We start from the raw sequence: 14,075 nt of genomic DNA, 5'->3' as shown, positions 1-14,075 counted from the left end.
TCAGTAGGAGGAGTTTAAAGGAATCCACTCTAGGCAGGAGAGGGCAGGATAAGATCACAGAACGGTGAATAATCCAGTTTGGCCAGAGCATAAAATACACAGAGTCCCTAAGATGTGGCTGTAGAAGGGAGCTGGAACCAGATGGCAGAGGGCTTTAAATGTCAGGCTTATGAGTCTGTATTTTATTAAGTGGCCAGTGGGGAGCCCCTGAAGGTGTTTTTATTAGCACAGCAGTGATGTAATGTGCATTAGGAAGATGACTTTGAAAGTGGGGTAGAGCAGAGGTATCAAACATGGCAACTGGCCATATTGTGACCAGCAACACTCCCCAGTAGGGACTGCACCAGATTAAAATGTAATTGAGGAATATTTGACAAAATAAACAAAACACAATAGAACATAAATAATGTTAATATGTGGTTTTCTAAGTCAATATGGGCCACAGGGACCCTTATGTATGGTTTTAGTGGCCCCCTGTCTATTTGATACCCCTGGTATAGAGGATGGGGAAGAGAGGGGGGAGACAAGAGACCAGAGACCAGTGCAAAGCCCATTATAATAATAGTCCAAAGGGAAGCTAATGAGGAGCTGAACTTAGGGTGGCAGCAGTGTAAACAGAAAGGAGCCGATACATAGTAGAGATATCTCAGAGGGACAAAATAGAAGCTGGCATTTGATGGAATCAGGAGGATCAGGGAAGGAAGGCATTAAAGCTGGCTAAGTTTCCAAGCCCATGTAACTGGGATAATTTCAACAGAAATATGGAAATCTGGAGAAAAGGAAAATTTTGGAGGCAAGAGGATGAGTCTGTTTTTGACCATGTTGAGTTTGGGGTATCCGTGGAGTGAAGATAGACAGTAGGAAGTTTAAAACACTGGATCCAGAAATATAAATTTGAGGTGGAGGGGGTAATTGAAGTCATGATAGTAGATAGGATTATCAAGAGAGTGGATGTAAAAGAGATAAAGTGACTGAGACCAGTCTTCAAGGATAGGAAAAAGAGGAATGAGCAAAGAAAGTCAAGAAGTAGTCAGAGATGGGAAGAAAATTAGAGACAATAATATTGTAGAAACCAGTAGATGAGAGAACAGCAGAAGGAAAAGTCTTCCAAATGTTCAAAGCAGTATTCTTTAATAATAATTAATGTATAAAAGGAAGCAGCCTAAATGTTCCAGAACAGAGAAGTGGTTAAATAAATTGTGCTACATTCATGTAATAGAATATTATAATGCCATTGAGATGAATAAGTATGAGAAACACAAAAAAAAATTCTAGAAGGACGTTTATGAAACAACGCAAGGCAAAAAAACCCCAGAAAAATAGATTACACGATAACAATATAAATGTAAAGATATAATATAGAAATATAATAAACAATATAAACTCTGTGAAAGTTCAGGACCTGATAGAAGCATGATAATGCCACGATCTGACAGTGAGGTACAAATTAGCTCTTGAATGAATCATAAAGGAAACAGTGGGATAGGATGATGAATGATAGGTCTTGACTCAGTGACCCAGAGAAATCAGTTCACTGAGTTGAAGAGGCAGAGGAACTGTGTTGGTAAGCAAAATGGGCTCTTAACACTTAGTTCAACCAAGTGCCCTTGAAGAGTTTGGCTTTTGTTTCCTTTGGGTAATTCAGTGTATTTCATTGAGTCTTACTAAGTGCTAAGCCCCAGGCTCTAACCCCTATTAGGTGTTAACCTAACCTATGTGGATGTGAACCTCCCAGCCTCCTAAGGGGAGGGGCTAACTCAAGAGCCAATCATAGCAGCCTAAGTTCTGGTCGTTCAGATGATGTTTGATGACGTCTGAAACCCTATAAGAAGAGAAGACAGAGCCGTTTGCGCAGGGCTCTCACTCTTGGTGGCATTTGGAGACTCCCGGGCAGCTGTAACTAAGAAGCCCTCCAGCTTATAAACCCCAATGTAGGGACTTTGTTAAACTCTGGTAACTATGAATTGGGATTTGAATCAGACAAGGTCTGTCTGTTGATGTTTGTAATTTGTTTGTATTTGTTCTGAAGTTCAGGGTGCTGGCTTTTTCCCCTCAACTAAGTGAATGATATTTGTATGCTAAATTAAAATAAGCTTGTCAACCCCTTCACATAGCTTTCCTTAGTTAAGCAGATCAAAAGAACCTGTGCTTTTGCAGCGTGCTGGCAGCTTTCTGGGTGCTGGCTGTTGGTGGATCTTACACCCCCACAGAAGCTGCTAGCCAGATTGTTGAAACAGGAACTCAGCTCCCAATGGACTGAACAGAAGAAGCATGATATTGGAGAAACAGAAGCTGTGGAAAGCCATGAAGATCTGAGGAACTACATGCAGAGGCAGCCACCACAAAATAGGGGGAGCCAAGACTGTGGGATGAGACTGCTTAGGCTGATTGAGCGTGAAGTACCAGGAGAGATGATGTGCCACTGAAACCCCTCAGACTACATGCCCCAAGTCAGTAATCCCACACCTCCTTTCCAACTGAGTTCCTTCATGGGACTCTGAAGCCTTTATCGTGTGAGGCTATGAAATTATTTACCTGTCTTTGTTTTAAATGTGTACTTTTTATAAATAGTGGTGACCACTGGCACTTGCTAGTGGACAACAGCTATAGGGAATACAGTTGGAAGAACTAACTGAGGGAGAAACATCCCTAAGTAAAGATGAGATCTAACACTGAAGTGTTTTGCCAGAAGTACTGTCTCTGTCTGGGAGCTCAGAGCTAACAGAAAGATAAAAAGAATTAAAATTCCTTTGATCCTACTTCCCAGAGTGGAGAAGAGATATTTATGTCAGGTTATTGTGGTTTGTCCTTCATTTTCAAAGAAGACCAATGACATCATGAAGCAATGACTTGCATGTGAATTGGATTTAAGTGAGGCAAAGTTGTACCGTTATCAACTTCGCTCTGTCACCCAGAGTCATCTGAAGTCCAGCGTCAAGACAAAAGTCAGGACCACTGGTGATGGCCCAGGATGCAGTGGAATATCATGGCCTCTTTGATGTCTGACCTAACTCTATGAGGTCCCAGTTTCTGCTTTCAGCCATTCTCATGGCTGATGGAACAAATTGTTCTCATATGCCTGTTCTGCCAAGGGAAATCTTCACATGCTTGGGGTAGACATCCACATAACACACCAATGGGCTGGAGGCCTGTTGGTTACCCTCGACCTGGTTTAGCCTGTCTGCTGAGATGGTTTACCCAGGTGTGGTGGCTGCATAAGCTACAGCTTCTTGGAGCCACAGGTGAGAGCTGGGTGGCCTGCTGGACACTAAATATGGATATGAGTGGCATTGAGAGCCATGATAAGCTCAGGGGGAAATGAGATTTCAGTTTGTGTGAATAGGAAATAATGTATATATGAAATAATGGGACAAAGGAAGAAGTAGAATTTGTTGACAGTGGAATAGGTATTCCAGAAGACACAATGGGAGAGATGAAAAGAAAGAAATAGGCATTGGGAAGATATATGAATAAGATGGAATAAGTATTAGGGTAGTGGTAGTAGAGGAAAGGTGTTTGTATCCAGAAAAGTAGTGGCTTCATGTGACATAAATTAGAGGAATAGGTAAAACTGGATGGATGCCTTAGCTGGCAGGAGAGTATACACTAGGCGAAAGTTAACAGAGCAAAGCAGCCCCAAACCTATGAGGTTTCAGTTCCAGGTAGGATCCATGGTTTCTGCAGCAGGTGTGTATTGGTCCCATGCCTTTCTGAATTGCATCCCTTAGGTGGTATTATTTGCTTCAGCTGGGATAAGGCTAATAACTTGAGGGGAGGTGCAGAGAAACATATGGCTCATCCTAAGTGTTCTTGCATGGTGTAGAATCTCCTTTTATGAGTCAAGGAGCATTTGCAGGAACTCTGAAAGATGAAGGTTGTGCTTCTGCAGCCAGGCTCCTCTCTGAGATGAGTCTGATGAATTTTGAAGGCTTGAGAAGGCTCAAAGAAGTCCTGATAATCAAAGTTGAGGATAAAATGGGACATTCCCTAAGCTGAGAAGGACAGAAATCTAAGGGTTTTTTTTCTCCCCAGTGTGAATATCAGGGGTTTGAATTTTTCCTGGAGCTCTAAACTTCTTAAGGCCACAAGGAATTGAGTGTTTCGGGAAGCAAATGGCTCGGTGTTCTGCCTTATCACTTTCAGCGGAGGTTCTCAGAATTCCTGAGTCTCTCTTCAAAAGAGACCAGTGTAAGGTCACAAAGCTCCAGGGACAATGTTGGAATTCCAGTCTTCTAGCTTCCAACTTCAGGTTCTTTCCAGGAGCCTAGACCAACCTGCAATGTCAGTGACCATAGCGAGGCTCTTGGAATGTGATTTGAAATCTCCCTAATAGAAATAAGCTGTACAGTCCCAGGCACTTGGGGATGTGTCTCTTTGGAAACTAAAGCCACATAATCCTCCTAAGAGGCAAGGGTTAAGTTTGTAGCAATGCTCGAATCAGGATTGTCTAGCCTTGTGTTTGGATTTTGAAGCAACCTCCCTTGGTGCAGTCCCATGGCCTTAAAGGGCTTCACGGGATTACTGACTGTGAGGTAAAGTCGAACTGTTCAGATTAAAATTCACTCTGGTTGTTTAGAGGTACATTGCCCCCTTCCCTGCTTCATACACTGAGGAGCTCTAGCCATTAGTTGTCCCTACGCTCAGGCTGATTTCCAGTCCAGGGTCTAGAGCTTGCTGTACTAACTCCACATAGGTTCTCTCCATCCTGTTATTGTTCATCCTTTGTTTTTGAAGAGGACCAGTGACCTGTAGTGAGCTCCCAAGGGCAAGGCTTGTAATCTTATCTTCGGGGCTAGACAGCAAAGATCCTGCTGAACGTAAGATTGTCGAGTCTGCACATTGTCCAATGCCCCTGCATAAACTCGATGGCTTCCCCAGAAGGGGCCAGGAGCTGCCCATAGCCAAAGCTCATTCAGAAAAACAAGAGATTAGCCCCAGTCACCAGAGTTCAAAAGGAGGACAGCCCTATCCTCGCATTGAGCAAATTGGAGTCGGATACAAATCTCTTCATATAAGCTCCAACCTATTTGGACCCCTGGTTTCCAGAGCTCTTGCCAAACTTTACAATGCATTTGCTTGTTTTCGACCCTCAGATCCTGACACCACCCCATTGTGATGTGTGCTCCCAGATCTTAGGCATTCCTTCCTTCCTGGCTCTGACTCCTGCTCGCTTGTTAGTTGCTCTGATGATGAAACTCCTTGCCTGAATGGCCCAACTTTAGCTTCTAGCCTTTCACTGAGACGTTACCTGTACCTACAGCTTGGAGAACTGTCTGCCTTGAGCCGGGCTTCAGATTAAAATTCAGCCTGGGGGAGAAGAACACATGTAATGACTGAGCTCACTCCCTGAGTGCCTGGTACTGTGAGGAGAGAAGGAAGGAAGGAAGGAAGGAAGGAAGGAAGGAAGGAAGGAAGGAAGGAAGGAAGGAAGGAAGGAAGGAAGGAAAGAAGGAAGGAAGGAAGGAAGGGAGGGAGGGAGGAGGGAAGGAAGGAAAGAAGAAAGAAAAAGAAAGGAAGGAAGGAACAAAGAAAGGAAAGAAAGGATGGAAGGAAAGAAAGAAAGGAAGAAAGAAGGAAGGAAAGAAGGGAAGAAAAAAGAAGAAAAGAAAGAAGGAAAGAAAGAAGGAAGGAAGGAAGAAAGAAAAAGAAAGAAAGAAAGGAAGAAAGAAAGAAAGAAAGAAAGAAATGAAAGAAAGAGAAAGAAAATGAAAGAAAGAAAGAAAGAAAGAAAGAAAGAAAGGAAGAAAGAAAGAAAGAAAGAAAGAAATGAAAGAAAGAAAGAAAGAAAGATCTCAGTCCCTATCCACTGGGAGCTCACAGGTTGGAAGGACAGTACTCAGAGGTATGAAACAGAACAGTTATAGGACTGTGTGTGATCATGGGTGACCACATTCACTACGTGTATGAGGAAATTGCCCAGGCAGAGAAGTTTGTGACATTTTCTCAAAGAAATGATTCAGATATCAAAAAAATGCAATTTAAATATTATTACATTGACTTAAGTAATGCTGTGTTGGAAAAGTGACACACTGTTGATAGGGCAGAGAAAACTCTATTCTTTCTCCCTTTCACCATTATATGAAGCAGCTATCAAGAAATATGATAACTACTGATGTAGAAATATCCTGAAAATTGAGAATGTTCAGAAGCAGATTTCAGAAAGTAAATCCTTTCCCAGTGTAGTAGTGGTTTGATTGGGAGCATAACAAGGACAATGAGAAGATTCAGTGCAATACCTTACAAGAATTGGGAAAGGCATTGTGCCATAGTGGCTAACACAATGGACTTGGAGCCAGTGAGATCTGAGTTCAAATCCTGACCCTGAGACACTTACTAGGTATGTGACAATAGGCGAGTCACCTAACCACTCTGAGTCTGTTTTCTTATCTGTAAAGTGAAGATAATACCCCAAACCAGGATACTTCATAGGATGGTTGTGCTGCTTACATGAGGTAAAATGAGACAAAAATAAAGTACTTTGGAGTGAGAAGAATGAAGACTTAGGGGGAACATGATAGTATCTTCAAGTATTTGAAGGACTCTAATGTCAAAGAAGAATTAGGCTTATTTTGCTTGGCTCCAGAGAGCAGAATAAGGAACTGTTGGTGGAAATTGAAGAGGGGCAGGTTTTGAATTGCACATATAAGGAAACATTTCCTGACTTTGGGAGCTGTCCCAGAGTGGAATGAGATGCCTTGAGACTCTCCATCAGAAGATGTCTTCAAGAAAAGGCTGCAGGTCCGCTTGATAGGGATGTAGTATGATGGATGCCTCTTCAGGCCTGGATTGGATTAAATAGCCTTTGAGATCCCTTCTAACACTGAGACCCTTCAATTCTAAAGTTCATAGCTATCTTTCCCTCCCCTCCCCATCCATCCCTCATGGGGGTCCCCATATTCTCTGGGTCCCAGGAATCTCTGGGCTTTGGAGCTACTCACCACTGCCACCACATTCAATTTAATTCCACATTAAGCACCTACTATGTACACATCATGAGAGGCAATATGGTATAGTGTATATAGAGAGCTGATCACAAAGCCAGGAAGACCTGGCTTGAGTCCTGCCTCTGTCACATACTGACTGTGTGACCCTGGACAAGTCACTTAACTTCTCAGTACTCTAAGTAATTCTCTAAAACTACAAGCTGTAGACAAACAAGTTGTTGGCGTGCAATGGTAGACGTTACCTTAATGGGAGTTCCATGTTCCCTATATTAATGTATAGGGCAGCTAGGTGGTACAGTCGTTAGAGTGCTGGGCCTGGAGTCAGGACGACTCCTCTTCCTCAGTTCAAATCTGGCCTCAGATGCTTATTAGCTGTGTGACCCTGGGCAAGTCGATTCACCCTGTTTGCCTCAGTTTCCTCATCTGTAAAATGAGCTGGAGAAGGAAATGGCAATACCAGTCCAGTTTCTTTGCCAAGAAAACCCCAGATGGGGTCACAGAGAGTCACACATGACCAAAAGTGACTGGACAGCAACCATACTAATATTGTCATAGATCTAATCTCTATCCCCTATACAGACACCCCTGTACTAGGTGCTGAGGATACCAAGACAGTCTCTTGCCCTTAAGGAGTCTTTATTCTACTGGGAGGACATGGACTCATACCTAAATAAGTGTGGCACAAGGTAAATTGAAGTGGGAGGAAGAACTAACAATTGGCAGGTTTAGGAGAGGCTTCCTAGAGGGGATAGTATCCAAACTAAGTCTGGAAGGAATATGGGAATTCTGAGAGACAGAGACAAGGAGACAGCACCTTCCAGCCACAGGAGATGATTTGTGCAACTGCCTGGCTATGAAAGATGGAGTTCATGAAGAGCCAGTCATCAGGTTTGACTGGAACATACAGCCCGTGAAGAGGAGTCACATGAAATAAGATTTGGAAAGGTAATTGGGAGCCAGATGGTGGCAATCTTTAAGTGCCAGGTTGAAGAGTTTGTGCTTTATCCTAGAGCCAATGAGGAACTACTGAGGGTCTTTAAGCAAAGGAATGACATGGTCAAGCCTGTGCCTCAGGAAGATTATTCTGGCAGGTGGGTGGAGGATAGATTGGAGAATGTGGTGACTGGAATCAGAGAGAGCAATTAGAAGAGTTTATTATGGTAGCCCAGGCAAGAGGCAATGAGGGTGACAGCTGAGAGAGTGGGGAGAAGGCGACAGATGTGAATGACGCTATGGGGGAAGAAAGCACAAGATTTGCCAGATTGGATTGGAGTGGATAGTGAGTGAAGGAGGGAGAGGAGTCAAGAGCGACTCCAAGGTTATGAAACTGAAAGACTAGAAGAACTGTGGTGCCCTCAGTACGAATAAGTGAGTTTGGAGTAGAAATTTTAGGAGTGAAGGCAATGAGATCCATTTTTGCTGCATAGCTATCCCTTTCACATTGAGGGGCTTAGGGGTATGGCGCCCCTACAATCTAGAAAATCCACCTAAAAAGTTTTTTGACCTTCCCTTCATACCAGAGAAGAAATCTGAATTTTTTTGTTTTCTTTTATGGGGTGTTTAAAGTATTAAGAGATAAAATATGTTGAAATTATGCAATACTATGCATATTTTTATGCATTTCTGAGCTTCTAAACTATTTTCTATGTCATCTGCTGGCCTTCATGTGTCTTCTGGGCTTCCGTAAAACTCCCCCAAAATTCTCATTTAATTTCTTATGCTGACCCTCAGATCCTCAATAGAGAAAGTCATGATATGGAAGGGATGACCGTATTGAGTTTGAGATGCCAATAGAACATCCAATCAGGCAGCCGATGATGTGGGATGAGGGTATTAGGATTTGATATCTAGATTTGGGAGTCATCTACATAGAGTTAAGACTTGAACCCATGGGATCAAATGAGATCACTACAGAGAGAGAAAAAGGCTTAGGACAGAGTCCCATAGTGGGGAAGGAGATGTATAATGTACAAAAGAAACCAAAGAAGAACAGCCAGATGGGTGATGAACTGGGATAGGGCAGTGATCCCAGAAGCCCAAGGAAGAGAGACTGTTCAGGAGGAGGGGGTAGTGAATAGTGTCAGAAGTTGAAGAGAGGTCAAGAAAGGTGAGAATTAAGAAAAGGTCATCCAATTTAGCAGTTTAAATACCATTTAAATTTAAATGTCATTTCATGTAGTACGGTTGGAAGCCAAATTATAAGGACTAGGAAAGAGAGTGGATGGTAAAGTAATTTCAAATGTTGTTTCTCATAGTTTGTCAGTGAAAGGGAGGAAAGAACTGGGATGAGGATCTGAGGGGATGGCAGCTCCATTGAAGGTTTTTTAAGGATGGGATAGACCTGAACATATTTGTAGGCAGCAAGAAATAAGCCAAAAGGTAGGGAGAGATTGAAAATGAATGAGAGACATTTTACTTTTGGCTTAGTTGTTGTTGCTGTTTGTCCTTCATTTTTGAAGAGGACCAGTGACATCACTGGTGATGTCTCGACTTGTTTGTGAAGATCTAAGTGAGGCAGAGTTGCACAAAGTCGTCAGCCTCACTTTCTCTTCCAAAGTCATGGAAGGTCAATGGCAGGACCATCATCAAGATGACTAGCAATGGCCCGGAATGCAGTGGATGACCCTGGCATCTTCCGTGGCTGACCAAGCCCCAAGTGTTCCACAGTGCATCCTTTAGCCATCTTCATGGCCATTGGAACAAATGGTTCTCATCCACCCATTCTTCTGTCTTCACACGCTTGGGGTAGACCTCCCCTCACTCAACAATGGGTTTGAGGCCTGTCGGTTACCCTCAGCCTAGTCTGGCCCATCTGCTGAGATGGTTTTCCTGGGGTATGACCACTGCACATGCTAAGTTAGACGAGAAACAGGAGTAACAGAGGCCGGACCCCTTCTAAATGCTTAAAATGTTCACCTTCTGAACTCCCCTCCCCATGTTATCAAATCCATCCTGTGTCTGGATGCAGACAAACAGCAACAACAAAAAATCAGGCAGCCACTAAATTCTTATCTGAGATTCGGGAAGAGACTTGGACGGTTCCTGGAATAAGAGACCTTTGTGCTTCAGGGCAAGCTGAGGCGTGGTGGGAAAAGTAGACACCGATCCTGTTTAAATGTCTCAGAAGCAAAAAGTACATCCCACAATCGCACATACCCCTAGGCAAATGTTTCCCACAAGCAATAGAGAATATTAGACAGATACCATAATTCCCTGTCATAAACAAGCCCATGAGACATTCACAAGCCCAGGTAGAAACAGCCTCAGATGGGATGCTCACATTCTACTGAACAATCCTATTACAAGGGGCCTTCTCCCCAAACATATACTAGAGGGGCTGGGGCTCTCCCCTACATGTCTTACATATATACTATCTTGCATTATTTCTTCTGGGGGGGGGCAAGGCAATCAGAGTTAGGTGACTTGTCCAGGGTCACACAGCTAGTAGGTGACAAGTATCTGAGATCAGATTTGAACTCGGGGTCTCCTGACTCCAGGGCCAGTGCTCTATCCACTGGGCCACCCAGCTGCCCCATTTGCTGTATCCACTGGGCCATCTAACTGGCCCAATGCATATCTTGCATTATTTCTTAACTGCTTCTTATGGGAATGTCATCTTCATAATTGGATTATAAACTCCTAAAGGACAGGCCCATGTTGTCTTTATCTCATTATCCCCTACAATACTTAACAGTAATAACAGCTTAGTAGTACTTTAAGTACTTTAAATAAATAAAGTACGTAGTACTTTAAGGTTTGCAAAGCGTTTTACAAATGTCATCTTGTTTTACACTCACAACAACCCTGAGTGGTAGGTCCTGTTACTGGCCTCATTTTTATAAATGAAGAAACTGAGGTAGACAGAGGCTAAGTGATTTGCCCAGGATACAACATCTACTAATTAGCTGAGGCTAGATTCAAACTCAGGTCTTCCTGACTTCAGGTATAACACTCTGTGCATTGCCCCACCTAACACATAAATGTTTGTTGGATATATACATATATGTATACACACACATATATGTACATATATATATATATATATATATATCTTAAGAAAGAAAATGTATGAGATGAAATGGAACAAGCTCCTAGCAGAGATCAAGGGCACACGTAGAGGGGGATGGGCAAGGAGAAAGGCCACCTCTTCCTCTGAGACGAGTGAAAGGGTGGAGGATGAGTAAAAAGGTAATGGGGGTTTGAGGTGTAGAATAGGTAAAATGAGGGAGCTTATAACAAATAATCTTGATTTTTTTTCAGTAAAGTATGATAGGTTGGAGATGTGAAGAAGGCCAAAGAGACATTGGAGGCTTGAAGAAAGGAGGAAGAAAGAACAGCCACTTAGGGGAGTGGGATGGAGAGTCAGTCAGCAGCAGCAAGGTCCTAACTGAAATTGGAGAATGTAAATTCGTAGTGGATGCATTTATCATGATGGCGTGTGTCCTCCTTCGGGGAGCATTCAACCCATGCAAAGCAATGGCCCAAGCATGAAATTCGGAGCACAGTGAGCTCCTGGACCCGAGACAGGCAGAGGGTGGGAGCCCTCAGAAAAGATAGAAATGGACATAGTTGAGGACAGGGATTCCTTTAATTTGGGTCAGAGAAAGAAGAGACCAGTATGTTCAGGGATGACTTCGTGGAGAAGGCGAGACTCAAGCTGGGTCTTAAAAAAATGGGAAACGTTTGGGAAAAAAATCAGTCATCATGCATTTATTAAATATATGTTCCAGGCTCTAAGGAATCAAAGACAAAAATGAAAATCACTCCCCTCAAGGAGCTTACATTCTGTCAGGGAAAAGAGCACAGGCACACATAAGTCAATGCCAAATAAGCAAAGAAGAGGAGAGAAGCAAAGACAAAGTCTAGTATTGTGGAAGGAGCACCACACTGGGAGTGAGGGGATCTAGGTTCTGCTTCGTCTTGGTTCTTCCATTAACCAGGTCCTCTGCCACTAGTCACTTATATGAATTTGAGTGAGCCTCTGTGAGGCTCAGTTTCCTGATCTGTAAAATAAGTTTGGGCTTCCTAATCTCTAAGATCCCTGCCAATTCTGAGATTCTAGGAGGCAAGGAGGGGTACATGCATAATCAAGGAGATTTTGTCTGAGTTGGGGAGAGGGTTCAGAATAGGAAAGAATGTAGAGTTAAGATTGTTTTGACATAGGGTGTGGCCAGATTGTAAGTGGCCTTGAAAGTCAGACTGAACTCTTTTTGTGGTGGCAAAGAATTGGAAATTGAGGGGATGCCCATCATTGCCCATATTGAGGGGATGCTGAAAAAGTTTCAGTATATGATTGTAACGGAATGCTATTGTGCTATAAGAAATGATAAACTTTGGACTTCAGAAAAACCTGGAAAGACTTACATGAACTGATGCTGAGTGAAGTGAGCAGAACCAGGAGAACATTGTACACAGTAACAGCCACAGTGTGCAATAACTGACTTTGATAGACTTAGCTCTTCTCAGCTATGCAAGGACCTAAAACAATTCCAAAGGACTTGTGATGGAAAATGCCATCCTCAACCAGAAAAGGAAATATGGAGTCTGAATGCAGATTGAAGCAGACTATTTTCTTTTTTGTTTTGTTTTGTTTTGTTTTTCTTTCTCATGGTTACTCCCATTCATTCTAATTCTTTTATACAACATGACTACTGTGAAAATATGTTTAATAGGAATGTATATGGAGAGCCTATATTGGATTGCATGCTGTCTTGGGGAGAGGGAGGGAAGGAAGGGGGAGAAAATTTAAAACTTATGGAAGTAAATGTTGAAAACTAAAAACAAATTAACTTATTTTTTAAAAAAAAAGAAATGATGAGCAGGCAGTTTTCAGAAAAACCTAGAAAGACTTACATGAACTGATGCTGAGTGAAGTGAGCAGAACCAGAACATTGTACACAGAAACAGACAGCAACAACGTGCAATGATTAACTATGACTTATTTAGCTCTTCTCAGCAATACAAGGATCCAAAGCAGTTCCAAAAGACTCATGATGGAAAATGCTTAGCACATCCAGAGAAAGAACTATGGAGTCTGAATGCAGAATGAAGCAGACTATTTTCCTCTTTTTTTGTTTTTTCTTTCTCATGGTTTTTCTCTTTTGTTCTGATTCTCTTTTCACAACATGACAAATGTGGAAATATGTTTAACGTGATTGTACATATATAACCTATATCAGATTGCTTGCTATCTTAGGAAGGGGGAGGGAGAAAAATTTGGAACTCAAAATTTCACAAAAATGAATGTTGAAAATTATCTTTACATGTAATTGGAAAAAATACTATTAAGAAAAAAATAAATTTTAAAAAAGGAAAAAAAGAAAGTCAGGCTGAAGAGGTTGGGTTTATCCCAATAGATAAGAGGGAACTGCACCCAACTCTCGAGTAGGAGCCTTGGAATGGGAAGCTGGTTAGTGGGTAATTACCACACCTGCTCTACTTGGCCTGAGAAAATGACATGCAGGCACATAATGTGTGTGATTACATGGACTAATGGAACTTGTGTTGCCCATCTCCCATGAAATAACCATCCTTAGTTTTATGCTTATAGCATTGTTTGTAGAACCCTGTCCTGTTTGCAGAACACGGTGCTCCTGGCAGAACCTAATACTGTCGAAGCTGTCATTGTCTGTAATGCCTACCTGTCCTGGCAGAGATGGGCATTGCTTAGAGAGGCCATCACAGACAGAGCCTGTGAACCCCCCGGTGCCCAGTCCCTTGCCCCCCATCCCCTTCCTTGCTTGTCTTTTACCAATCTCCTCTTCATACTTACCTTGAACACTCTTGTTTAGCATCTCTAAAGAGAGACCCATGGAAGGCCAAAGGTGTTGGGGATGAGGGCAGAGGACTGTTCTTTATTAGTTCTCTGCTCAGTCTGGCAACAGACTCAAATGGGAAGCCTGATGGGGGCCCAGGGTGATGTCACTCTCGTTTCCCTTCTAGGCTGTGGGACGGCCTTCGATTTCCACAAACAGATCGACTATTTGTTTCTCGTGGGCACCGAGGAGGGTAAAATCTACAAAGTAAGACAACTATGCCCATCACAACCCCTAACTACCAGTGAGGAGGGAGGCCTCAAGAGACCTTGTTTTCCCTGCCCAAAGCCTCCCTATCTCGGGCACTCTGGATGAA

At 42.7% G+C, this 14,075-nt stretch overlaps 1 protein-coding gene across 1 annotated transcript in view; it reads left to right on the top strand.

The window, feature by feature from the left end:
* The window catches only part of LOC118832128 (dynein intermediate chain 1, axonemal-like), a 79,672-nt gene that overhangs the window by 37,862 nt on the left and 27,735 nt on the right, over positions 1–14,075 (top strand). The window contains exon 4 of the mRNA XM_036739559.1: positions 13,887–13,966. Coding sequence (XP_036595454.1) covers positions 13,887–13,966 — 80 coding nt within the window. The remainder of the gene's footprint in view (positions 1–13,886; positions 13,967–14,075) is intronic.

Source organism: Trichosurus vulpecula, chromosome 9 (assembly GCF_011100635.1).
Source record: "Trichosurus vulpecula isolate mTriVul1 chromosome 9, mTriVul1.pri, whole genome shotgun sequence".
NCBI lineage: Eukaryota > Metazoa > Chordata > Mammalia > Diprotodontia > Phalangeridae > Trichosurus > Trichosurus vulpecula.
Note: the sequence above shows the minus strand (reverse complement) of the source record. Positions and strands in the feature narration are given on the sequence as shown.